General features: G+C 36.4%; 1 protein-coding gene across 1 annotated transcript; it reads right to left on the reverse strand.

Annotated features, from left to right (window-relative positions):
• Positions 1-7,603: 7,603 nt before the first annotated feature.
• Positions 7,604-16,337, reverse strand: LOC107781904 (uncharacterized). Its single transcript, XM_016602723.2, has 14 exons — positions 15,973-16,337; positions 15,799-15,863; positions 14,994-15,188; positions 14,315-14,412; positions 13,824-14,017; positions 13,510-13,691; positions 11,744-12,082; positions 11,591-11,655; positions 11,070-11,118; positions 10,803-10,959; positions 9,623-9,707; positions 9,467-9,536; positions 8,683-8,823; positions 7,604-8,088 (listed from the first exon to the last, which is right to left on the reverse strand). The coding sequence occupies exons 1-14, from the start codon at positions 16,079-16,081 to the stop codon at positions 7,792-7,794; spliced, it is 2,046 nt and encodes a 681-aa protein (XP_016458209.2). The 5' UTR covers positions 16,082-16,337; the 3' UTR covers positions 7,604-7,791.
• Between the last annotated feature and the right edge of the window lie 9,460 nt (positions 16,338-25,797).

Consider the following 25,797-nt stretch of genomic DNA (forward strand, 5'->3'; position numbering starts at 1 on the left):
TCATGCTCAAATTCATACATAATTGATGTACTTAGCTCAAAATAGGTGGGGATAACTTACCTTCACATTGATGATGAAAATCCCCTCTTGAAGCTCCCCAAAAATCGTCCATACTTTGAAGAAATGAAGAAAAGTGAGCTAAATCCGTGTATAAAAGAATATGCCTGTGCTTCGTCGAGTTGTACCTTGCACTTGTGCTATACATGTTGTACATCCTATTAAAATTGTTCCTTGTCGGACACCTTCTGTTTAAACACCCATAACGTCTTGTATAAATATCCAAATGATAAACGGTTTGAAGATTTAGAAACTAGACTCAAAGATCTTTAATTTGATAGGTTGTACACCATATAACTCTTTATATATCCCGAGATATGAGCTTCTAAAATGCATCGTAAATTCTGCCGAAATTGCTCCAGCAGCCCTTTTCGATCCATCGTAACTTTCCGCGATGATATCCAAATCGCGAATGGTTTAACTTTCCGAAAACTAGAATGTATGGGCTACAACTTTCGTGTTTTGCACTTTTTCTGATTTCTTATAGATTACAAGATATGAGCTTCCAAACTAGACTACTCGCACCTAAAAATTTCAGGGCACAACAGAATTTTCTGCAATTTTCTGCAATTTTTCCTAAGTCCGAAATCACTCCGAGACACCTCCGAAACACTCCCGAGCCCTCGGGGCTCCAAACCAAATATGAACGCTGACTCTAAAACATCACACGAACTTGCTCGAGCGATCAAATCGCCAAAATAACATCAAAAGCAATGATTTGAGCCTTAAATCCAAGAATTCTTTCAAATTTCATAAACTTTCAAATTTTCCAATTTAAGGCCGAAACCCGTCAAACAACGTCCGTTTGTAACCAAACTTTACAGGAAGCGCTTAACCAACATATATGACCTGTGCCGGGCGTCAGAACCAAAATACGAGCCCGATACCATTACTTTTTTATCAAATTTCATTTTCATTTTCCTTAAACATTTTAAGAAAACAATTTCACGAAAAAGTTCATTTCTCGGGCCTGGGAACTCAGAATTCGATTCCGGAAACACGTTCAACTCCCATATTTTTCTATGGACCTTTAGAGACCGAAAAATCACGGGTCCGGGTCCGTTTACCAAAAATGTTGACCAAAGTCAACTTTAACAATATTAAATATCAAAAATTTTCAAATTTTCCCCATAATTCATATATTTCAACACAAAATATTCCGGACACACTCCTAAGTCCCAAATAACCTAACGAAGCTATCCAAACCATAAAATTCGCATTTCGAATCTGATATCAAAATTTCCACTTCCGGCCAAATTTTCTCAAAAACCTTCAATTTTCCATCTTTAGCCGAACGACTCCAAAATGACCTACGGACCTCCGAATTCACTTCCAATCGCGCTCCCAAATCCAGAATTATCATACGGAGCTACTCCCAGTCTCAGAATCCCAAATGGACATCAATAACACTGAAATGCATTTTAAACTAAACTGATGCAATTTCTTCTAAAATGTTATCTTCCACAATAGGCGCCAAAACGCTCCTGGGTTATCCAAAACCCGATCCGGGCATACGCCCAAGTCCGAAATCATCATACGAACCTACTGGAACCTTCGGATCCCAATTCCGAGGTCGTTTACTCAAAATTCCAATCCTAGTTTATTTCTTCAATTTTAAGCTTTCAAAATGAGAATTTCCATTTAGATTTGACTCCAAACTTCCTGAATTTTAATTCTGACCATACACACAAGTCAATATACCTGAGATGAAGCCGCTCATGGCCTCAAACTGCTGAATGACGTACCAGAGCTCAAAACGACCGGTCGGGTCGTTACAATAGGCTCATTTATTTACCATAACAGCCCTGCCAGAACCAGGAAGTGTAGAGAAAGAAAAGATACTTGTGGCAGTCTCTAAAGTCATTGCTGAATTCCCAGATGTGTTTGCTGAACCCAAAATGCTGCCTCCCAAAAGTGCTCATGATCACCCCAAAATGCTGAATTCCCAGATGTGTTTGCTGAATTCCCAAATGTGTTTACAGGTACAATTACTTTAAAAAAAATGAGATAGAGAAACAAGTTAATGAGATGCTAAGTAATCAAATTATACAACCCAGCCATTCCACATTTTCCTCCCCAGTCTTATTGGTTAAAAAGAAAGATGGTAGTTGGAGATTTTGCATTGACTATAGAGAATAGAATAAGTTGACTGTCAAAGAAAAATTTCCTATCCCACTTGTAGATGATTTAATGGATGAATTGAGTGGCTCTTCCATTTATTCTAAGATTGACCTTAGGGTTGGTTATCATCAAATCAGAATGAAGGAGACTGATATCTATAAGACTGCTTTCAGAACTCATCTAGGTCATTATGAGTTTAAGGCCATGCCTTTTGGTCTAACTAATGCTCCTACTACATTTTAGAGTCTTATGAATGATGTGTTTAAGCCATTTCTCAGGAAATTTGTTTTGGTCTTCTTTGATGACATATTGGTCTATAGTCCTTCAGTCTATAGTCATAGTATACACTTGAGACAAGTGTTGGAAATTTTGAGGCAAGAACAACTATTTGTCAAGTTATCTAAATGTTCATTTGGACATGATAGTGTAGAGTATCTGGGAATATTATTTCAGGAAGTGGGGTAGCTACAGATCCTGCCAAAATTGAAGCCATGACTAATTGGCAAAAGCCTAAATCTGCCAAAGAATTGAGAGGTTTCCTAGGGCTTACAGGATACTATAGAAGGTTTGTAAGGGCCCATGGCAATATTAGCAGACCTCTTACTGATCTATTGAGGATGAATTCATTTCATGGTCTGATAAAGCAGAAGCAGCCTTGCAGCAATTTAAAACAACCATGTCAACAGCCCATGTGTTAGCATTAGCTGACTTCACTAAAACCTTCATCATAAAGACAGATGCTTGTTCCACAGGAATGGGGGCAGTTCTATTACAAGAGGGAAGATCTATTGCTTACTTCAGCAAGGCTTTATCAATCAGAAATAGAGGTCTATCTACTTATGAGAAGGAATGTCTGGTTGTACTAATTGCAGTAGAAAGGTGGAGACACTATCTAATGGGGGGCCATTTTATTATAAGAACTGATCATCAAAGTCTCAAATACCTATTGGAGCAGAAGATTATGACAGCACTACAAAAGAAAGGTCTAACTAAGTTATTGGGCTTAGATTATGAGTTCAGTATAAAAGAGGAACAGAGAATAGAGTAGCAGATGCTCTATCCAGGAGACAGGAAGGTGACTCTACTTTGTGTGCCATTACCTCATCAGATCATACTTGGATGCAAGAAGTATGTCAAAGCTATGAAGGTGACACTAATGCACTACAACTGATAGCTGAGTTGATAGCATACCCTTCTAGTAAACCTAAGCTCAATTTACAGCAAGGTATTATTAGGTTTGACAATAGAATTTGGGTGGGCAAAGGAACTAATTTGAGAACTAAGATATTTGAAACACTCCATCAATCCCCCTTGGGAGAAAACTCTGGTCAATTAGGGACCTACAAGAGAGTTGGAATGGTATTCTGCTGGCCAAACATGAAGATAAATATTTCTAAATAGGTATCTGAATGTGACATCTGTCAGAGGATGAAGAATGAGAATGTCCATTCTCCTGGTTTACTTCAGCCATTGCCAATACCTGAGATGCCTTGGCAAGACATAGCTATGGACTTTGTGGAAGGATTGCCTTCTTCTAATCATAAGAATGTAATCTTAGTGGTGGTGGATAGATTGACCAAATATGATCATTTTTTGCCTTTAAAACATCCTTATACAGCTAAATGAGTAGCTGAGGTATTCTTACAAGCAGTTTACAAGTCAATTTTGGCAACAACTTTTTAGAGCTATGGGTACTAAGTTTAACATGGCAACAGCCTATCACCCTCAGTCAGATGGTCAGACAGAAAGACTCAACCATTGTCTAGAAGCCTACCTATGATCTATGGTTTTTGCTAATCCTAAAAAGTGGCTGAAATGGCTACCCTTGGCTGAATTGTGGTATAACACCAATTATCACAGTTCTCTACGAACTACTCCCTTCCAAGCACTTTATAGGTTTCCTCCTACACAGGTACCCCTAGGGTCATTACCTCATTCAACACAGACAGGAGTGGGAGCTAATTTAGCTCTAAGGCAACAGATGTTACTCAGCCTAAAAAACAACTTGGTACAAGCCCAGGCTCGCATGAAGTTTTATGTTGACAAGAATAGGTCTTAAAGGTAGGAGATTGGGTCTATCTCAAACTACAACCATATAGACAGTCGTCTATTGCAGTTCGAAAGAATCTTAAGCTCAGTTCCAGATTCTTTGGGCCTTACAAGATTCTACAAAAGATAGGCAGTGTTGCTTACCGTTTGGAGCTACCAGCGACTTCCCAGATCCATCTTGTGTTTCACGTCTCCCAATTGAAGAAGCGAGTAGGACCGGAGGTGAATCCACAGCTTTAGCCTCCGATTTGTGATGTGCATGGTCGGATACTGGTCCAACCCTTAGCAATCCTTGAACGCAAAATGGTTAAGGTCAATAATGTTGTCCTGGTCAAGGTGTTAGTTCACTGGATGAATCTCAACCCAAAAGAAGCCACATGAGAGGATTGGGGTTATATAAGGAGTCAATTTCCTGACTTTGTAGCTTAGCTTCGACCATGGGGACAAGGTCAGTCTCAATGGGGGAGGTATTGTTACGAACGCAACTGAATTAGGAAAGAGGAGTGGAAATATCTAGAAGAAATGGGAAAGAGGCGTGTATATTAGGGTTTGCTAGAGTGAGTCACGTGTGCTACACATGTCTATTATAGAACGGTGTCGTTGCATTCAGTAAAAGTGAACGGTCGAGATTCAAAGCCTTAGTTACAATCCAAGGGTTGAGATTAGACTTCAACATATTAAATAAAATCGTTGAAGAACTTTCAGAAGCAATTATGATTCTAGTAAAATCCTAACTACTTCTCATTCTCTTTTCTCACTTCTCATTTCTCTCTCTTTTCCTGACTCCTCCTCTTCTTTCTCTAATTTCAGGTAATCGTCATTGGAGCAGCTGATTAGAGCTCACTAGTTTAGCTACTATATTACATCCTACTATACAATTGAGTGTAATTTGGATTCTTCTATCAATAATACAGACATTTGCTGCTTCTATAATTACCTAATCTAGTATATTACATTATAAAACACTTTTTTTTACTGACCCTAAAAAAGGGATCGGAGAAGAAACGAAAAGAAAAGAAACAGAAAAAATAAAAAAAAGACGTATCTTAAAACTTTATACCTCAACGCAGCTAATAGGACTAAGAACTTCTAGTCCATATAAAGCGTTTTTTTTCTTCATATAATTTATTCTTAAATACTACAAGCACCAAAAAGAAATTTCTGTATTGTTCATTGATTTGCAATTTATAATTTATTATTAGTCCCAAGCAAATTTTTTATTTAAAATAGCTTAAACTTCAATATCCTAGCTCTATGCTTGTATTGATATGTCTAAACTTTCTACGGAAATATCATTATTAATTGCTATTAATTTATTAGTTATAATTTTAAAAGTCTGTAAGAAGTCTACGAATAACAATTAGGGTTACCTTTTAAAATTATCATTGAATTCTAATTTCAAACACTAAATTGAAGGGTACGTAGTTCTTACGGGAATAAAATTAATAAAGATATCTATTTGGTTCAAAGTCCCAAAATAGTTTTGAAGTTGGCTAAAAGTAATGTTTGAAATCGTAGTTAGAACTCACAGTTCTAGTGCAATCATATTATTAAAATTTACACGTAATTACAATTTTATCCGATATAAACTTATTTGTACTTTAGTTTTCAAAGGACATAAAAGTCAATCAATATTTTGAGAATATTTTGGTCATTCAATATTTAGCGTTTTAACATTGGTGCTTTTATAATAAATATAGATAAATAGATAGATAGATTATTTTAAGTATATTCTTAAGTCTCACCTTCTCTTATTCTCTACTGTGATTATCATTTTCTGAGTTATGATTATCATTAATAAAATACTTTCTAAATTAAATATAAAATTTATTGAAAGTATAAATAGATAATCTTTTAATATTATTAGGTTATAAAAATAATAATTTTTCATAGATATTCCAACAAAGATTCTGACAAATCAAAATAAGACATCTGATTGATATCGTGGGCATAATTTCTTCCTATATTGAGGTACTTGAATAAATCAACATTATCTTTCTAGGAATTTATTTTTTTTTCTTTAATTTGTATTTTATAATATACACACACACACACACACACACACACACACACACACACACACACATATATATATATATATATATATATATATATATATATATATATATATATATATATATATATATATATATACACACACAGGATTCACGCACAAAGCACGTACCATGAGACTAGTTAAGTATATACTGAAACTGCATATCACGTAACCATAGTTAACCCTTAAAAAGTGTATATGCAAGACATATATTTCATCTTCATTTGTTTGATGTAAGTACCCAGCACGGATAAGTTCTACCCAATTCCAACTATATTATTCATGCATTTGCTTATTGTTTTCTTTCTGAGAAATTGTGAAAGTAATGCTTTTTTATGTACTGGATTGCCAACTTTGTGGTGCCGGGGATCACCTTAAAGGATCTTCAAAACAATATTATCGCCAAGGATTAGAACACTGATGAAAAAAAGAAAATCTATGAAGGTAAGCAAGAGAAAAGGGTTTATAGATTAAAGAGCTTTTTAATGATTGACAAGTTTTTCTGTTGAATACACTGGATTGTTACCCTTTCTTGAATGTAAAAACTATTTAATCTTAATGATACCAATTGGGATCTTAATAGCTCGGTTGGTTGCTAAGCTATGCGCGAATCGGTTTGGATCAGATTTGGGAACTTTCATATATACATATAATCCAAATCCCATTCCAATAAGTTTGGATTAGATCAGATTTTTTGAGTTTGATTTTGAATTAATCGATTTGGATAATTTGAATTTTCGGTTTTGAACATGTAAGTTGAGTTGCTTTTTTTTTTTTTTTGTTTACAAAAATAAATATTTAAATTGCCTTAAGAGTTTCTCATTCCCATCATAATCATCCAAACAAAGTTTCATAGAAGCAATGAAACCATTACTAAGGAATTGCAACATAAGCATTCATAAGACCCTAAAATTAATATGTCCAACACCATGCCAAACAGAAAATATGCCGGCAGTGACATCAAATTGTCATCTTGAAAATTAACAAGTCCAGGCATATTGGACGTAGTATTGGATATATGGGCTAATATCTAATGGGTAGCCGGGTAGGGCTAAATATAAGATATGGGAATTTCGGATTCCGGATATCCGAAAATTTGAAGTTCTAAAATCGAAATTCTAAAATTTTAAAAGTTAATTCCGATATCCAATCCGTATCTGAAAATCCAAACGAAATACAAACTCGATTTTGGATTTTGGTTCAGATTCAGGTTTATCCAAACTATGTTAATTGGCTATCTGAACTTTTTCCATGTTGGTGAAAATTCGGTTCCCCAAATTTCCTCCCCTGTAACCCCAAATTGAAAGAAAAACTTAATGATACAAAGAGAGTTGTTTTAAACAATCGTTAGTCACAGAAAATACCTACCAACCGAATCTTAGATAAATTCTTCCATTAACCGTTTCGTCACAAGAGTCAGCTGAAACTCACAATGTTGGATGTCATCGGGTTTGTATGCCTAAACTAGTAACATGAATTTACAGTTGGAGAATGAACAAAAACAATTCTTATACAATTGTCCAGTCATTTTCAACGGGAGTAACAGGTTTATCAGCTGGAGATGAACTGCCGGGCTTCGGAGGTTTCTTTGAAAATATCGATGAGAATGGTTGCCGTAATGGACTCTCCTCCTGGTTCTTCTGGCCTTGGGGTGATAGTTTATCCTTGTTACCAAATATGAGACTAAGCCTTTTAAATCGACTTTTTAGTTCATTGGCAGGCGCAGCTGTAGGTTCTTCGGGCTGAAATGTGATCCTTATGACTTCATCTGGACTAAGTACCATTGACTCTACAGTTTCGTAGACCTAGTAAAAAAGATTGTAATTCTTCATGGCATAACTTATTAATGTAACAATCAGACATTAATCTGTGATTATATAAACTATGTAACAGCATCCTGCACTATAAAACCAATAAAATTGCAGAAAGAAATGTCTAACAAGCAACAGAACCCTGCTTCCCCTCCCCGGGAGTGGGACTGGCAACCGGGATTATACGAAATCAATAGGTTTAAAAGGATTCCTAAAAAACTTAACATCCCTCAAAAGTTGCTTGTCCTTTTTTTTTTTTGGTTAATAACTGAGGAATTCCAAGGGCCATTTGGTGCATGGTTCGAGATCTGGAAGATAAATGGTCAGCTCTACTGTTCTCCACTTAAAACACCAAGTTCTCATCCGCGATAGTGTTCATGATGTGTGCCTAATCCACACATAATGCACTGTGCTCTTATCATAGAACCAAACCCCTAGGGTCGTAGTTACTAATCTTTTACAAGACAATCCATGAGAGGATGTCAAATACACAAGCGCATCTCAGCAGCAAGAGTTGTGCTTGTATCCAACACCATGGGACACAGTCAGCAAGCTTATTCACCTCCATCAAGTTAGATTTAGACGTACCTGGCACAACTCATCAACTTTCTCAACCCAGCTGCTGCTTTGACAGGTGGCAATGACGTACTCTTTACAATCACAGAACAGCTTTGATAAATTTGAGTTGTTGGAAAGGGTGGCCTCAGCAGTTACAAATCCTGATCCCAACTGAAATTTAAATAGAAAATAACATAAGATTATCAAGTCTTTGTGATTTGGAAGCTGAAAATGTCATAGCCAAGCGAGAATAACACTTTATTTGCTATGTAAAGGAAATATGAGAGGGAGGGGGACATGATGACAGGAAATTTTGACTTGGAAGGTTCCAAAGCATCACCAAATGAACTGCAATTTATAACTATATAATCGTTCTGGCTACTAAAAGTAGATGGAATAGAGGAAAAGAAATTGTGTCTCGCACAAATTACATCAACTTTTTCCTCTTGATGGAAAATGGATGCACAAAATGGAAAATTCTGAACAGTATATTTGAATCTCTAAGATGAAATTTCCACGCGACGGCTGATATAAATTCAAATCTTATGTTCAAAACAAAAGATACCAAGTTTTGAAACAATAACAGAAAATCCGTGTTCAACATGGACTGAAATACTACACAAGAGAGTGTCTGCTAGTCCCCAAAAAAATGATATTGGCATCCATTTGATTTCTGGGATTATTCATTCTGATTTCTGCTACCAATGGCAGGCTGAATTTCTTCCTCTTTGAGAGTTTGAGGGATGAGAGTAACAGAAAAAGACAGATAAAAATTAAGACCAGACACATTTCATACATGCATAAGAGGACTTACAAGAGATATAAATAGCTGCTTGAAAAGCTCATGGGGTGAAATGTCCTCTAAATTATCCAGAATACTTTCCCTACAGAAAGCATCATAGAGTTCCTTTCAGAAAATCAAAACAAACTTTTTAGATCTTCTATGCTAACCTGGAACTTAAAAACTTACACAGCCAAATCCTCATCAAAGAGAGGAGTTTGTCTAACAGCTGGCACTGGCTTTGCAGTTTCCCATAGTTCGCGCCACAAGTTGCCTAAAAACATCAATCCATGAAACTTGTCAGACAGAGTTTTGCACACTTCCTGTTCTGCTTGGAATATGCTCAAAGACGGTTTGTACTTATCACATTATCAACAATCATAATGCAAACAATGAGAAGTCTTAAAAGGACATCTAAACTTAGTGCAGGTACCACTTCCACCAACAAGTTTAAATTATTCTTCTATAACTTGCTTAGCATTATTAGTAAGTGAATAGACCCCTCTTCATACCTAGAACTGCTGGACATACACAAGAATCTTTCAACCAGGACCTACCTGACTTGCTAGTCTACTTGAATGGACAAGGGGAGAATACTACCATTTTGGAAGGTTTTGGCCCGCCTCCCGGAAACCGACAAAAGTCATAAATCCCGATCACCCATTTCAAACGAGTCAAAATATGCAAGTTTCATCCAAATCCGACTTCAAATCGGGGTTCAAATCCTCATTTATGCTAAATAATGTGAGATTGTTCCTTTTGTATCCACAACCGGTGCACTAGTATTTTAGCAGCTTCCTTAATTAATAATAGCCTATGCTCTACTGCAGATACAAATAAAAGCAAATAATAACCTTGTTTCAGTTTCTACTTTCTCCATTCATCTATTTCCATGAATCAATCAATCATAGGACTCCAGTAGAAAATAACATCAAATTTATCATAAAGCTTTAAGCAAAACCAATAAGTGGCATTTCAAGAATAAGATATCCACCATCAAAACCTCGAAATAACTGTCATGATCATGTTGCTTGTGCTAGCACAATCTCTAAATAAAGCAATCCATTGAGGGAGCTTGTTATTTGAAAAACATGTAAGCTCCCTGTATCACCTCCTAATACACTGAGCAGATGAAACCTGAAGACTGATTAACAATGGCTGCTAGCAGATAGAGATAGATGACCACTTTGTCTTCAGCAGTTCAAATAGAGGGTAAATTTACATCCTACTGGCTAAAGCAGACACTAAAACCAGCAAGTCTCATGAATGACAAAGAAAAGTATTTGAAGTACGACAATTGAAATGTGATTTCAGAAAACAAGAGAAGGTGGGGATTGTGGTATGAAATTTGAGTTAATTAGAGTAGAACCTTCTTTCTGCATTCGAGTACTCAGTTGGCCTCTTCCAGACAATGAGTCATTAGCATCAAGGGTTTCATTGATTTCATCATTTGTATCACATTCCATCCAATCAGGAGGAGAATGCCATCTAATGAAATCTTCTAATATACACCCAGGATTTGCTGCCTAACAGAGTTCAGGAAATTTGCATGTTAATTTCAATCAGACACTGCAAATTGCCAGCTTGAAGGTACTAAAGAAAAATCTAATTACAGCTTGTGTTACAGAAACTTCACCTTGAAAGCCTGCATATCAGACAGGAGTTGAGAGCACCCGGCTCCAAGACTGATAATAGAAGAAACAAGCAATTCAGATGAAAAGGTCAAGATCATCCTACTTGTGCTAAAAGTTGGAGTTTTAGAGAAATTTGGGCAAGGATTGAACAATAAAAGGTATGAAAGAAAGAAAATGATAAGGAACAAAAAAATCAGACAATCATACTTTTTAGATATAGAGAAAACTCGGTAGTTCCTCGATGTATTTGTAATAGCTAGTAAATAAGAAAATTACAAGAAAGTTTGAACTATGTTTATGATTAGTGACATTCTTTTTTTTTCGATAAATTGATGATTAGTGACCACTTATCCAACAAAGAAGACCCGCAACTACTGAGTCATTCCTAAGCAACTTTTAATGCGAGCAACATACAGATCAAGTAAATGTTTTTGAAGAACAAGTGCTAAACTGCTAATATTAATGATTGGCCTCCATTCACTAGCACATGCCGGTTTATCTTAAAACAGCCTAAAGGCATTACCTCCCTGTTCGGAGCACCAGCTCCTCTGTTTCTTTGATTAGATCTTCTGTTAGCAAAGGTTCTTCCTACATATATAGTCATAGTCATAAGCAATTAGCAATTGAAGAGGAAACTATCCAATTATTATCATAAGATCTGCTCCTGTTCACAAACCTGCATCACTGGCGTATATATAGGTTCACCCGTTTCCAACATTGTCAAATCAGATCGTGTGTCCACTCCTAACCGAAGAATTAATTCTCCTGTGCTAACTTTAGCGTACAAGACGGGAGTTGCAGGAAGAGTGCCCTCAGGAACAAGAACATCAGCATTTGAACCTGCTAGCCTCAACACCGAATCCAATGATTCAGTGGCTGCAATGCGTCGATTTTTTCTGGAAATGCAACGGTTAATAACCTGGAACTGCTGATATAGAAGACATGAATTTAGGTTCGGAATTTGATCTGGAGGAATGCCAGGGATATATTGTCCTTCAGACCACAGCCTCCTCAACTACATGCAAAAAGGATTGAAGATGTCGTACACAGTTAGACCGTTTACAGAAGATTCATAACATATCGGCTAAACTAGGAAAATGATCTAAAGAATAACTTGATGTCTAAATAGTGAAGAATATGATATTCTGTTAAAATCTCCACTATCTTACAATCAACTCAATGTGAGATTATTATCTACCCGTGTAGATATAATACATTAGTGCAGCTTGAACAAATGTGGACAGTGAGCTAATGCACTAGCAGACACTGCAAAATCTGGAAAGGGTTTTCCATAGACTCCATAAAATGGTAATGAGAGTAAGTGAGCCCTTTCACTCTTAACCAAAAAAAAAAAGGGGAAAAGAAGAGGGGAAAAAAGAGAAATGGGAAGAGAAGAGAAGAGTATGAAGAGATTCAATTTGCAAAAAGTTTCAAACAAGGATATAGACTTGTCATAGTGTATCCCTATATGAGAATGAAAAATGAAATTCAAATTGATTGTACTCTTAACTATTAAAGATATATCAGCTTCGGGTGGCATATTTTGCAAATTTTCTAGCAACCAAGTCAAAGACCATTAAATAAGGATAAAAAGCAGAATCTGAATTGACTATTTTTTATTGTTCTAAAACAATTCTGCTTCAAGAAATATGACTCCTAATTTTGTGTCTTCTCACAAGTCTTATCCAAATGCACTTAGTTTTTTCCTGGAGTAAATGAATAAAAGCATTTGAAAGAGGTCGAAGGCCTTTCTGGTGGGTTTGGACCCTACCATTCTACAGATTGCCGTCTTAGCATTTTAAAACTGGAGTGGACCAGAGAGGTCAACCGGTTGCGATTTCAAATAAGCCTTTGTGCAATCCTAGTCATAAGTAGGGAACTGCTAGGTAAAAAATGGTTATCAGTTACTAAAACAAACGACCTCCACCACCATCCTCACCATTAAGAAAATAAAATAAGCACAAAATGAAATTAATTCAAGACACACTACTTCTAACCATGGTAAACATCAAATTGTTGTGCTTAAATATACATCCAAAAAAGAGAGAGAGATATATGATGCATTACAGTACTCAATTGAAGCATTAGAACGTAAACATCTAGTCCCTACTGGCCTTGCTGGTTCAAGGATCATTGCAGATGAATAAACTTTGACTTTTGGCAAGTTTACTACACTCAAGAGAACCAACTAGTGTAGCATTAAGATATAGCTGCAGCTATCTATCAGGGGTGTAAAGTGACACTTTTATATTATTCTTCAGAAACTCCTTAACAGCAGGACAGATAGCTCAATGCATATTCATATAAGAAAAACCTGATGTGCGATGTAATCAATGACAACAAGCAGAGCTAAGTGATAGAGAAATCTGCTACTACAACATGAATCCCTAACATAGCTGCTTAGAAAACTGAATGTGAACTATTTTCATAGAGTCTACTTACTTCAGCAACAATTTTGCACCATAATAATGCCGTTTTCCGCAGTGATTTCATACGTCCAATTACTTCAGCAAGCTTAACAATAAAACTTTCAGGAGGAGCACCATGAATATCCTTAGGCAAAGATGAAGCATTTGTGGATGTTTCAGTATCAGAATAAACCTTGCTTCCAGGAAAATGTCCTTCTACAAGCATCTTGCAGATATTGCAGTTGAAGTGAAAATCACAGAGGGTAATCCAAATGGCTAGAGATAGAAATTACTACTATATTTACTACAAAGATATTCCACCACATAATTGAGGAAACTGGCATCTACCTGCGTCTAGCAATGAATTGATACGAGACAAGACTTTGTCATCAGCACCAAATTCGCCGGAAAACTTGTCTTCTTTTTCACGTAGCACTAAAGACTTCACTGCAGACAAGCTTAAACTAGCCCTCTCCATGATGGGTGAAGAACCTCTGGATGAAGCTAGGAAGTCTTTCATTGTAATATACCTCTTTCCAGCCCTAGGGAAGAAGACAATAAGGAAAAAAAGAGAAAAACGGAAATTAGAATCGCATCATCAATTTTAAGAAAAAAGCAACCATATACATAAGTGATTAACATTCTTTTTTAGTTCACAGACTAGGTGTTTATTAAATACTTCAAGGATATGCAAGAGAATTCAGTAGCATGATGGAACTGAAAAATGTAAAATCAAACATTTCACATAAGTGCCAATTAGATGTGAAAATTCAGAGAGAACCCCAACTAAAATTGAAGTGATAGAAATTTCCAGATTTAAAGATAGACAAATATCTTACTCCACAGCTACAGCTAGTTGCTTCATGACAGCTGCTGGAGGAATAACGTCACTGTCCCCAAGGTTTGACTCTTCCATTGTCGAACCTGATTCAGAGTCCTTAAGAAAATAAAGGAACACATAACATTAGAAAAAAACAAAATTAGAAAGTCCATATTTCAGCTAAAGGAGACATAGCAATGACATATCCCGCTATTCCTTTGATAGAACTTCAAAAGTTGCAGAAGAAGCTTTACTCTCCAACTAAGCATTTCCTATAGGAGAGAACTATATGCACATTTACATAATTCAGCAATAATGAAAAAAATTTGATTCGAACATACAAAAGAAACAGCTAGTCTATGTTTAAAGTCTTAAAAAGGCTCAGTAAGTAGATGATACCCAAGTATAGTATAAGTTTGACAACAGCATCAACTTTTGACTTACAAAAAGATTAAGCTTTAGCCTTAAAATAGCACCAATAAGGTTTCTGCAAGTATATGTCAGCAATAAATAAGCACATCTCTGAAACAATAACAAACGCGGATAGGAGTCGCTAACAAACAACTACCATGGCATGTCAAAAGGTAGAATTTATATGAGAAATAACCAGCGTAAAAGAAAAGCAGCTCAAGGAATACCGAAGGCAAAACGTGTGTACATTAAGAACCTTGCGCTGTAGAACAAGTGAGATAGCTCACCTTTGAATTAGGTAATTCCCTCTCACTCATGAAGCAAATATTTTCATCAAAAATTGCATACGCCATTCGTGGACTTTCAGCTTTGTCAGTAGTACCCTCAGTTCCTTTTTTGCCTATTCTTATGTTCTTAAACCTCTCATGCCAGTCCTGCTTTGCCTTTATTGGTGGTGGTCTCCGCCATGAAGTCTTCCCTTCCTGGAAATTAGGCATCCTTAAGATTACTTATAACAGCTCAATATACTCTTAGATGTATCCAACGAAACAAACAGCTAAAATTCCAGTTAAAGAAATATAGAACATAACAGTATGAGCTGCATTAAGAAATTAAAGGTATCGACGCCAAGTTGTTCTACTATATTCCTAGTGGAAAAGAGAAACAGTGAAAATTGAAGCATTTGAAATTAGCCAGTTAAATCCACCTTATATTAGCTTCAAAGGGCAGCTTAAAAATAGTTTAAATATGATAGATCTTTTAATATGGAACTGAAGCGAGCAGTATTGAGGATTCATATAGCCGCCTCCAACTAATTGCATATTAAGGCATAGTTGATTGATTAACATTGAAATTAGCCAGTTGACCTGTAATTGTTTTGAACTTCTAATTGATAAAATGAGTAATGAATCAAAACAAGGTTAAAATCGACATTTGAACTTTCTCTTTTTTTCTCTCCTTATCATCTTCTTCATCAAGCAAAACATTAATCATACAATTTGAGGAAAAAAACCTCCCGATCATATGAATTCAACAGAAAAATATTGAAAAATCAGAATGATGATAATTAGAATAAACGAAGATAAAATTTACCTTCAACTCGTCCTTATCGCCTGGAATCTCACTTGTTGACGTCGCCGGCGATTGGTTATCTGAATCTGTTCAAATTTGAATATCGGACAGAGCAACAAAAGAAATTAAAACAGTAATGAAAAAGCATTTGTCATAGAAATTGAAAAAAGAAAAGGAGAAATGAGATGGATGAACCTGGATCGTTGATGAGATCAGATTTTTTAATGTCAGTGAAAACTTTCTCCGCTTTAGCCGCAGCAGAATGGAAGGCAGTTTTTGCTCTGGATACGAACGACGCCTCCATTTCCTACGCCGAGTTTGTAGCAGCGGATTGGGAGAGAAATTGGATGAACTTATGGAGCAAAACAAATTCAATCAATGGATGGACTAGACTCTAGACAGACGGCCTTTGTCAAATTTCCAGCATTTGTTTACATGTAGATTTGATGCTCATCATTTTGAGCTAAAATAATATAAATAACTAATTATGCTACTATCATGTCTCCTATTGATAATTACACGGGCGTACCGCTCTAGATTAAATTGTATTCGATAAGGTAAGTATTAACTTTTAGTAGTAGTTAATAAAATTTCAAGGAACCTAGTCAAACCTCCTTTCTTTCGTCCAACTACGGAAAGTAATTCTTTTGATTAATAACGGATGATAATATGAAAAATTATTTTTGACTATTAATTAATTAGTAGATAAACTTTATAAGCAACATTGGACATCAGAAAATACAACTTAGTGTGATAGAGAACGTTTAAGTTTAATATTTAGAACGAAAACGCGACATGACTTCAGATCAAAAATTTCAATATATTATTATACTAATAACCTTCGGGTGTGGGCCTGAGGCCACCTAGCAAGGACTCCTGCCTCATCTTTACAACATGATCAGTCTCATCAACGTTTATTAATCATCACTCAAAGAAATTATACTACAGTTGATCTAACTCTAAACACACATGAAAGTTAGTTTCTTCACATATATAATAATGAAATTAAAAAAAAAAAAGGAAAACAACAAAGTGAGAGAGATGAGGCTGAAAACAAAAGACCAAATAAGGAGAAGACAAAGGGAATTAACAACAATAGAAAGACAGTAGCAGCAAGGGTAGTGGTCGAAGAACAATATGGGAAGGCAGCTCAGCTACCCTTTCCTCTTAGCAAATCGGTGATCGCTAAGTCAACCAACGCACACTATTTACTCTTTATGATCCTTTTTTTGGCTAACGTGTTTGTGTCGTTTTCTCCCTTTTTCAATTTAACGTATTTTCTATTATGGGTATTACACTAACTTAAGCATTGAGTAGGCTCCGATTCGTTGGAGCCCATTCTTAATGTCGTGTTCTATTTTATAAGGGAAAGGGATGCATTGGAGATCCTGGTGCCATATTACCAATTTTTTATACCCGTGCTACCGGTCTAAACATCCCTTTTAGTGGTGTTTGGTAACACGTCACTAAAAGGGGAGTGCTATACTAAATTGTGATTTTTTTTTTACTCAAAAGTATAAAAATAGGTGAAAAAAATAATTTAGTGACCATTTTATGTATAGCGCATCTATTGCATGTACTATGTCTTAACAACATATTTGTCTGTTAAGGTATAGCGCATGTAATTCATGCGTTATACCTAATTTTCAAGTGTTGGTTAAAGTAAAGCTATAGCACATATACTGAATGTGTTATACCTTAAGTTGAAAAGACAGATAGGTATAGTGCCCTTTAGTGTTATGTTGTGCCTTTTATCGTTACGTAGTACCATTTAGCCTAGTAAAACTGATAATAAATTTTAGTTTATGTTAGTTGATGTTGTTTATAGCCATTTAGAGTAGTGTGACTTTAGTGCTCTTTAGGATTCTTTAGTCTAGAATAAAAACTATGTGTCCTCATTAACTAACCCGGTTAGAGTACTCAATTATGGATCAAATATTAATCAATTATTAAGTGTTTATTATATGTATTACTAGATATCAATCAAATATTAGATATGAATTATAAAATAATTAGTTGACAGTACAAAAGAGACACTGCCAGATTTTTGGGTACCGCAGACATTGGACGTAGGAGTCCCACATTATTGTAGAAATCATGCAAGTAGTCTTATTAATGATGTGTGTCAACTAGGACCTAGATTATGATGCCCTCGGTCCGGACGGATGCGTACAAGATGTTGACGAAAAAGATCAAGACAATGACAATGAAATAGTGTCAGACAATGACACTAATAACGAATGAAAATCATTATTTATTTCTTGAAGTTATTTTTAATTGTTGTATTGAATCTTCAATGCTAAATGTCAATTAGATGTAAGCTCATTAGAAACTTAATTTTATTTCATAAATATTGCAAACAGCACCATTACAGACATTTAATACAACAAAAATATTGCAACAAATCACTAAGTTTATCCTTGAAAATTGGGCACATTGGATGAACTGCCACCGGGAGCTGAACTACCACCACTTCCCAAACCAACTGAAGGATATTTATGGCGATCGTGTCCTGTTTGGGAACATATACCATATTTACGCGCATAAACGGTATCACCAACATTTATTTGGCTCCATTATTTATTGCACTTTTCGGTAACGCACATAATCCTTGTTACACACCATTTTAAATGGTTCCGGTGGCCAATAATGATTAGCACACGCTGGTTGGAAGTGGCCACTATAGATGTTTACATATGCAGCGTCATTATATTCTTTATCAACGTACCTCATCGCCGCAAAACTTGTATGTTGAAAGCACTTCATGGCATGTGAGCATGGAAAGTGATAGATCGACCATTCCCACATGAACATAATCTTCTGTATTCATTGATGGGGTGGGAATTATTACCGTGGTTTTGATGCAGATCAGTGCGAACTTCAAAAATATTTCACTCGTTGTAATACTGCAAATAAGTATGCCACTTTGCTCTCTTCCTATATTTCTCAAATCGTTTCATTGGTTGTAGCATAAATTGAACACCCCTTTCCAACAAGGATGATACACTTCGTGATCTTTCAACAAACCTATATGTTATCTGCTTGAATGACATCCGCGACATGGTTGTGATAGGCAATCCACGGGCAGACTTCAACAACCCATTGAAAGACTCTAACACATTTGTAGTCAAAATTCTCAATCTTCTACCACCATCCTTATATGAAATCCACTTGTCAAGCTCATGTCGCATCAACAAACGATAAGCTTTTAGGTCTTCCTACCTAATCAATTCCATTCGCCTACTGAATTTACACTCTTGATAATCTATTGCAGCTATCCATATTAAATCATGTAAGCTCTTGTTCGGATGAGCCCGCTGGAAGTTGGCCTTCAAGATCCTAACACAGTAACGATGGTATGCATACAACTCCTAATATGCATCCAAAGTCTGTACAGAACTTAAAATCCCATCATGCCGATCAGATATTAGAAAAATATCTTAACGCAGTTTGACAACGTGTTCTTTCAAGTGGTTCAAAAACCATGTTCAAGTCTCTTGACTTTCATTGTCACAAATAGAAAATGCGAGGGGATATATGTTTCCATTAGCACCTATTACAACGGCGATCAACATCTTAATATCATACTTTCCATAGACATGAGTGTTTGTCTATGGAGATTACCAGCCGACAATGCATAAAATCATCAATGGTTGGTTTAAATGCCAGAACGCATATTTGAATATGAATTCTGGTATTTACGGACTCCACTCATGCTTCCATTCAACAATAGTCCCTGGGTTAAAGTGCTACAAAGTAGCGATGTACCTAAGTAGAGCGGCAAATGACTTATTCCAGTTACCATAAACAATCTCAAATGCACGTGTACGCTCAAAAATGCCTTTCTTTTGGTAATGGTATAGCCATATACCCGGTGGTGAGATGTTATACACTCTTTAATTTTGTACCTTATGGACGATACAATGTGTGGAATCAAGACAAGAGAAATTGATAGCTTTTCAATGTCTTTTACTTATATTTTGATGATCTAACAAACTTTGTCAAGAACCAGATAGGGAACCTGACACACTTGGGCTACACTACAAGTTAATGGATTCCAGCTCAATGTGAACTGATATAGCTTCAGGGGATAGAGAACCAAACAAGGACCTGATACTCTTGTTGTTCCCTCATAGCAGTACGAAGTCAATGGGACACAACTAGAAGCGACATGACTGCCTGCACTGTTTTTGCCTGCACTGCACTGTTTCTAGTGGCCACTTATTCCTTGACCAACTAAAGTGCTTACATCATTTCAAGTGATGTCATCAAGGTGTATCAACAATGAGTTATATCAAAACATCACTTGAACACTTCAGTTTCTCATTCAAGCCTTTTGCAAAAACAGAGAAATTAATTCTTACAAGCTTGAAGAACAAAGTTAAACGCTACTACGGACCAGTTCCTAAAGCTAGTATTTTGTTGTCCTTAGTTGTGTTGTAACTTTGTGATTGTTCTTATTGTATCTCCTAAGTTTCTTAGCAAGAAGCATTGATTAGGAACCCTCTTGTAAAATCTGTAAACTCTCTGAGTTTATGTTGTGACTAGGTTTAGTCATAAGTTAAAGCCTTTGTAACTAGAGAGTGACAAAGTGGCTTGTTGTAAGAGTATCACAAGTTAGTTGAGTTGAATTCTTTGTAATGGAGTTATTACAAAGTGGCTTGTAATAGGTGTTTACAAGTTAGTGAAGTTGAAAGCCTATAGGTGTAGGTCGTGATTTTTGCCCCTTGAGTTGGGATTTTTCCACGTAAAAATCTCGTGTCTTATTTACTTACTATTTTACTAGCATTATCAGTACAACCTCATAGAGGACCAGGTACTCTACTGTTTGGTGGACTCATACAAACTAAAAATTAGTATCATAGCAGGTTCCTCCTATCAGGCTAACACCTAGGAAGGATCCTTATGGCTGCTCCACCAAATTTTGAAGAAGGTCAATTTACATACCGACCACCCAGGTTCAATGGAGAATACTATGGGTGGTGGAAAACAAGAATGCATGATTTATCATGGCTGATGATTCTGAGTTATGGGATGCCATATGTGACGGTCTTTATGTTCTAATAAAGGTATTGGAATAACTTCCATTTTCAATGCCAAAAACCAGTAATGAATACACCGACGCAGACAGAAAAGTTGTGGAGAAGAATTTTTGTGCCAAGAAAATTCTGGTATATGGAATAGGACCTGAAGAATACAATAGAATCTCCGCCTGTGGCAATGCCAAGGAGATACAAAAAGCTTTGCAAACAGCTCATGAGGGAACCACCCAAGTAAAACAATCTAAGATCGATATGCTCACTACTGTGTATGAACTCTTCAGGATGAAGGACGATGAATCTATTCAAGATATGCACACAAGATTCACTTCTATCATAAATGTGTTACATTCACTTGGTGAAACCATTCCTAGGAACAAGCTAGTGAGGAAAATCCTCAGTATTCTGCCTAGTCCATGGGAAAGCAAGGTGAATGCTATTACTGAGTCAAAGGACTTGCAGGAGCTGACCATCGAAGAGCTGGTTGAAAATCTGAAAACCTACGAGATGAAGAGGAGGATAGACAGTGAAAGAAGAGAACCAAAGAAAGAAAAGAACGTGGTACTCAAAGCTAATAGCAATGACTCAAGTGAGGAAGACAATGACATGGCTTACTTAACCAAAAAATTTCAAAAAATGGTCAGAAGAAATGGAGAAATGCTAAAAGGGGCAGCTCTACCAAACCAAAAAACTATGATCTTTGTCATAAGTGTGGAAAGCTTGGATACTTCATCAAAGACTATCCTCTTTTGAAGTAAGATTTCTCCAAGTAAAACCCTAAGAAAGCAGCTAAGAGGAACCCGGTTCCTCTCAATGACTTCAAAAGAAAGAGATCTGATGATCATGGGATGAAACAGGCTCTTGCGGCATGGGGGATTCCTCTAGTGAGTCTGAAGATGAAACTGATGCTGGTGATAGTTCCATGATGGAAGTTGAAAGTGAGGAAATGAATATGACTCAACTTTTACTTTGATGGCCCAATCAGATGATGATGAAGACGATGACGACAAAGAGGTAAATTTTAGGGATGTTCGGAGAAATTTGAAATCATACTCTCCTAAGAAACTTATGTCTTTAGCTAATGTATTGATTGATGCCTATCATAATCTTGTAGAGGATAAGGATGACCTGATCTTAGAACTAGGGGAATCTGATAAAATAAGAGATGATCTCTTGGTAGAAATTGCAGACCTAAGGGAAACAATGGAAGGACTAGGAACTAAGTCTAAACCTGGAAATACTAGAAAAAGAAAAAAGATAGCCAGTGAGGAACACATTAGGCTTGAAAATTAGTTGAAAGCTGTGAGAACTAGGATGTGTGTTGAAACTGAGAAAACAAGCACCTCCAAACTGAACTGGAAAGAGTAAAAAATGATCTTGAAAAGTCCCTAAAGTGGACCTGACCCTCAAAAGCTATCACTGCCACGTACACTAATAATGGTGAAAATATACAGGGAATAGGGTTCCAAAGGGAGAAAACTCCTTACAACCCTCACAGCAATTACGTCACTACTCCTGATAACTGGCTTTGTACCCACTGTGGGAACAATGGGCACTTCAAAGAAAATTACCAGGACAGGGTTCAATCTATTCAGAAAAATAAAGTGATTGCTGAAAAAGTGACTACAAAAGATGGACCAGGTTCCACTTGCAAAAAACGCATATTACCTGCATGGACTAAGAGAGCTTTTATTTATCCTCTTGCCTACTACAAGGGACCCAAACTTGTTTGGGTTCCTAAAACTAACTCTTGATCTTCTTGTATAGGGAACAATAAAAGGAAGCGGTCAACAATGGTTCATGGATAGTGGGTGTTCAAAGCACATGACTGGGAACACCATGGACTTTCTTTCACTAAAGCCCTGCAAAGAGGGAGTGTATCCTTTGGCAAGGGGAAAAAGGGGTACATTCTTGGAGTTGGAAAAGTCGGGAAGTCACTCACTCATTCTATTAAAAGTATGTACTATGTCAATAGCCTTAAGTACAGTCTCTTAAGTGTCTCTCAAATCTATGATAAAGGAAACAAGGTGGAATTCTTGTCCAAGATATGTACAATTACTGATCTGGTAACCGGTGAAGTGGTACTTGTGGCATAGAGATACAAGAACATCTATGTTGCTGATGTTGAGTCCTTATAAAGTGGTGATCTGAGTTGTCTGAAAGCTATTGATGATAATGCTTAATTGTGGCACAGAAGATTGGGGCACACAAGTTTTTCTCTTCTGAACAAACTAATTCAGAAGGACCTGGTCCATGGTCTGTCCATGACAAAGTTCAAGCTGCAAAAAGTTTGTGATGCATGTGCTAGAGGAAAACATATGAAGTCCTCTTTTAAGTCTAAAAGGGATGTGAGCATCTCAAAGCCACTCGATGCTTCTGCATATGGGCCTATGTGGTCCTATAAGAGTGCAAAGAAGGGGAGGAAAAAGATAGATTTTCGTGATAGTGGATGACTACTCCAGATTCACATGGACTCTGTTTTTCAGAACTAAAGATGAAACCTTTGAGGTGTTTATGGCATTTGTGAAGAAAATCCAGCTGAAGATGGAGTCTAGAGTCGCATGCATTAGATCAGATCATGGAACAGAATTTGACAATGCCAAATTTGATGTTTTTTGCAATGAAAATATCATCACTCACAACTTCTCAGCTCCCAGAACTCCCCAGTAAAATGGAGTAGTGGAAAGGAAGAACATAACTCTTAACGAGATGGCAAGAATAATGCTAATCGATAATGGAATTACAAAGAACTTCTAGGCTGAAGCGGTCAACACTGCCTGCTACTTGGTGAACAGGTGCATGATCAGATCACTCCTGAACAAAACCCCATATGAGTTGCTGAATAGAAGGAAACCCAAGCTGACTCACCTAAGAACATTTGGGTGCAAATGCTATGTTTTCAATAATGGAAAGGTTCAGCTTGGTAAATTTAATGCCAAGAGTGATGAAGGAATATTTTTGGGCTACTCTTCTCAAAGCAAAGCATACAAGATATACAATAAGCGAACTCAATGTGTTGAGGAAAGTGTTCATGTTATTTTTGATGAGTCTCTGTGTGAAGAATTTGCAAAACTCATAGGAAATGAGTTTGAAATGAGCATGATGGGGAAACTGAACTTCTTCTTGGGTCTTCCAGTAAAACAGTCCTCAAAGGGTACATTCATTTGTTAGCAAAAATACATCAGGGAGCTCTTGAAGAGGTTTGACAGGGAAGCATCAAAGGTGATAGATACTCTCATTGCTACAACCATTGATAATAGGCTAAATTGTTTAATATAGCCTGTGTTTTAGCTCAACTTAAGGATGGTTTACTATTGTAAATGTTCAAATAATGCAAAAATTGGCTCTAATCATGACTTTAATATCTCACAGGAGTTCAATAAACAAATGAGGATTTATGATGGTAATCAAGTGAAAAATGGAGTCAAATGACGAAAAGTTGAGTAGCAACATCTTAACAAGAGAAAACCCCACTAGCGCTGGTCATGCGCTGGTCATGCGCTCCCGTACTAGTTCAGTGATTTGGACAAAAAGAAACCCCACTAGTGCGGGTCATGCGTTGGTCATGCGCTCCCGCGCTAGTCTAATCCGAGAAATCAATTATTTGGGGGCAAAATGGAAAATCTGAGAGGATCCACTCAACTTACATAAAGTAAAGCTCCATTATTGAGAAAAGAGATCAGATTTTTGAGGGAGAAAAAGCCATAGAAGAAGGAGGAGCTTCCTCTTGGAGCTAAGAAATGAGAAGAAGAACATCATTTTGGAGCAAGGATTCAAAGAGTTCTTCTAAACTTTCTTCTATTTGCTTGTTAATATTATGTTTAAAACTTTTATTGTTGATTTTTGTATGATTATGAGTAGCTAAAAACTCTAGTATTCTTGGGTCATGGATGTTAGATAATTATGTTATTTGAAGCTTAGATTGAAGATCTTGAATTTATTGTTATGGGTTGTTTATTTGATTCTGCTTCTAATTATTTTACTGCGTAGCTAACAGTGAAATATTATTTACGAATCTTGAATTAAACTTGAAAAAGGAAATTCTTGGTTGCATATAGAATCAAATAGAACAAGTTTTGAATCTCGGGCATCGGGTGAAGAATTCGCAATTAAGATAGACATATACTTAATTGCCTTGTTTGGTTAAAAATAGGAGTTGTAAATGCATTCTTGCTAATATTAATACCATAGACATATAGGTATTAGTTTAACTTGAATAGATGCATAAGAACTCGAAAGATTCTTATGAATATTATTAACCCTATAATCAATAACCCGAATAATTCAATAAATCCATTTTAAGCTAAAATAGTAGCATAATTTCTAGCAAGTCCATGACCCGGGAATATATTTATCCAAATTGTTATAAACATATTGTGAAATTGGTGCAGTAATTTTGTGTTGAATTATTGTGCAATTATTAAGTAAGTTGTAAATTGGTTCTTTAAATATTTTGTAATAATTTAGCTTGAATTGATAATTGTTTGAGTCTACATCAGTCGATAAGTTGATCACAATTCCTCGTGGGAACGATACTTTACTTACTACTATATTACTTGTCGATCGCGTACACTTGCATGAGTGTTTTGGTCGCAACAGCCACTCGACTGGACATGAATGAAACTGGATCTCCTGTGAATCAAACCATGTATAGAGGCATCATTAGGTCTCTTCTCTATCTTACTACCAGCATACCAGATATTGTCTTCAGTGTGGGGCTATGTGCAAGGTTTCAATCAAATCCCAAAGAATCTCATTTGAAGGCTGCCAAAAGAATTCTGAGATACCTTAAAGGAACACAGGACATGGTTCTTTATTATCCTTCAGGCGACAGTTTTAATCTCATGGATACGCTGATGCAGACTATGCATGTTATCTTGTGGATAGGAAAAGCACTTCTGGAATGGATCACTTTCTAGGATCATGTCTCATCTCCTAGGGAACAAGGAAACAAAATTCAGTGGTCCTTTCAACAGCTGAA

This window comes from Nicotiana tabacum, chromosome 10 (assembly GCF_000715075.1).
Source record: "Nicotiana tabacum cultivar K326 chromosome 10, ASM71507v2, whole genome shotgun sequence".
Lineage (NCBI taxonomy): Eukaryota > Viridiplantae > Streptophyta > Magnoliopsida > Solanales > Solanaceae > Nicotiana > Nicotiana tabacum.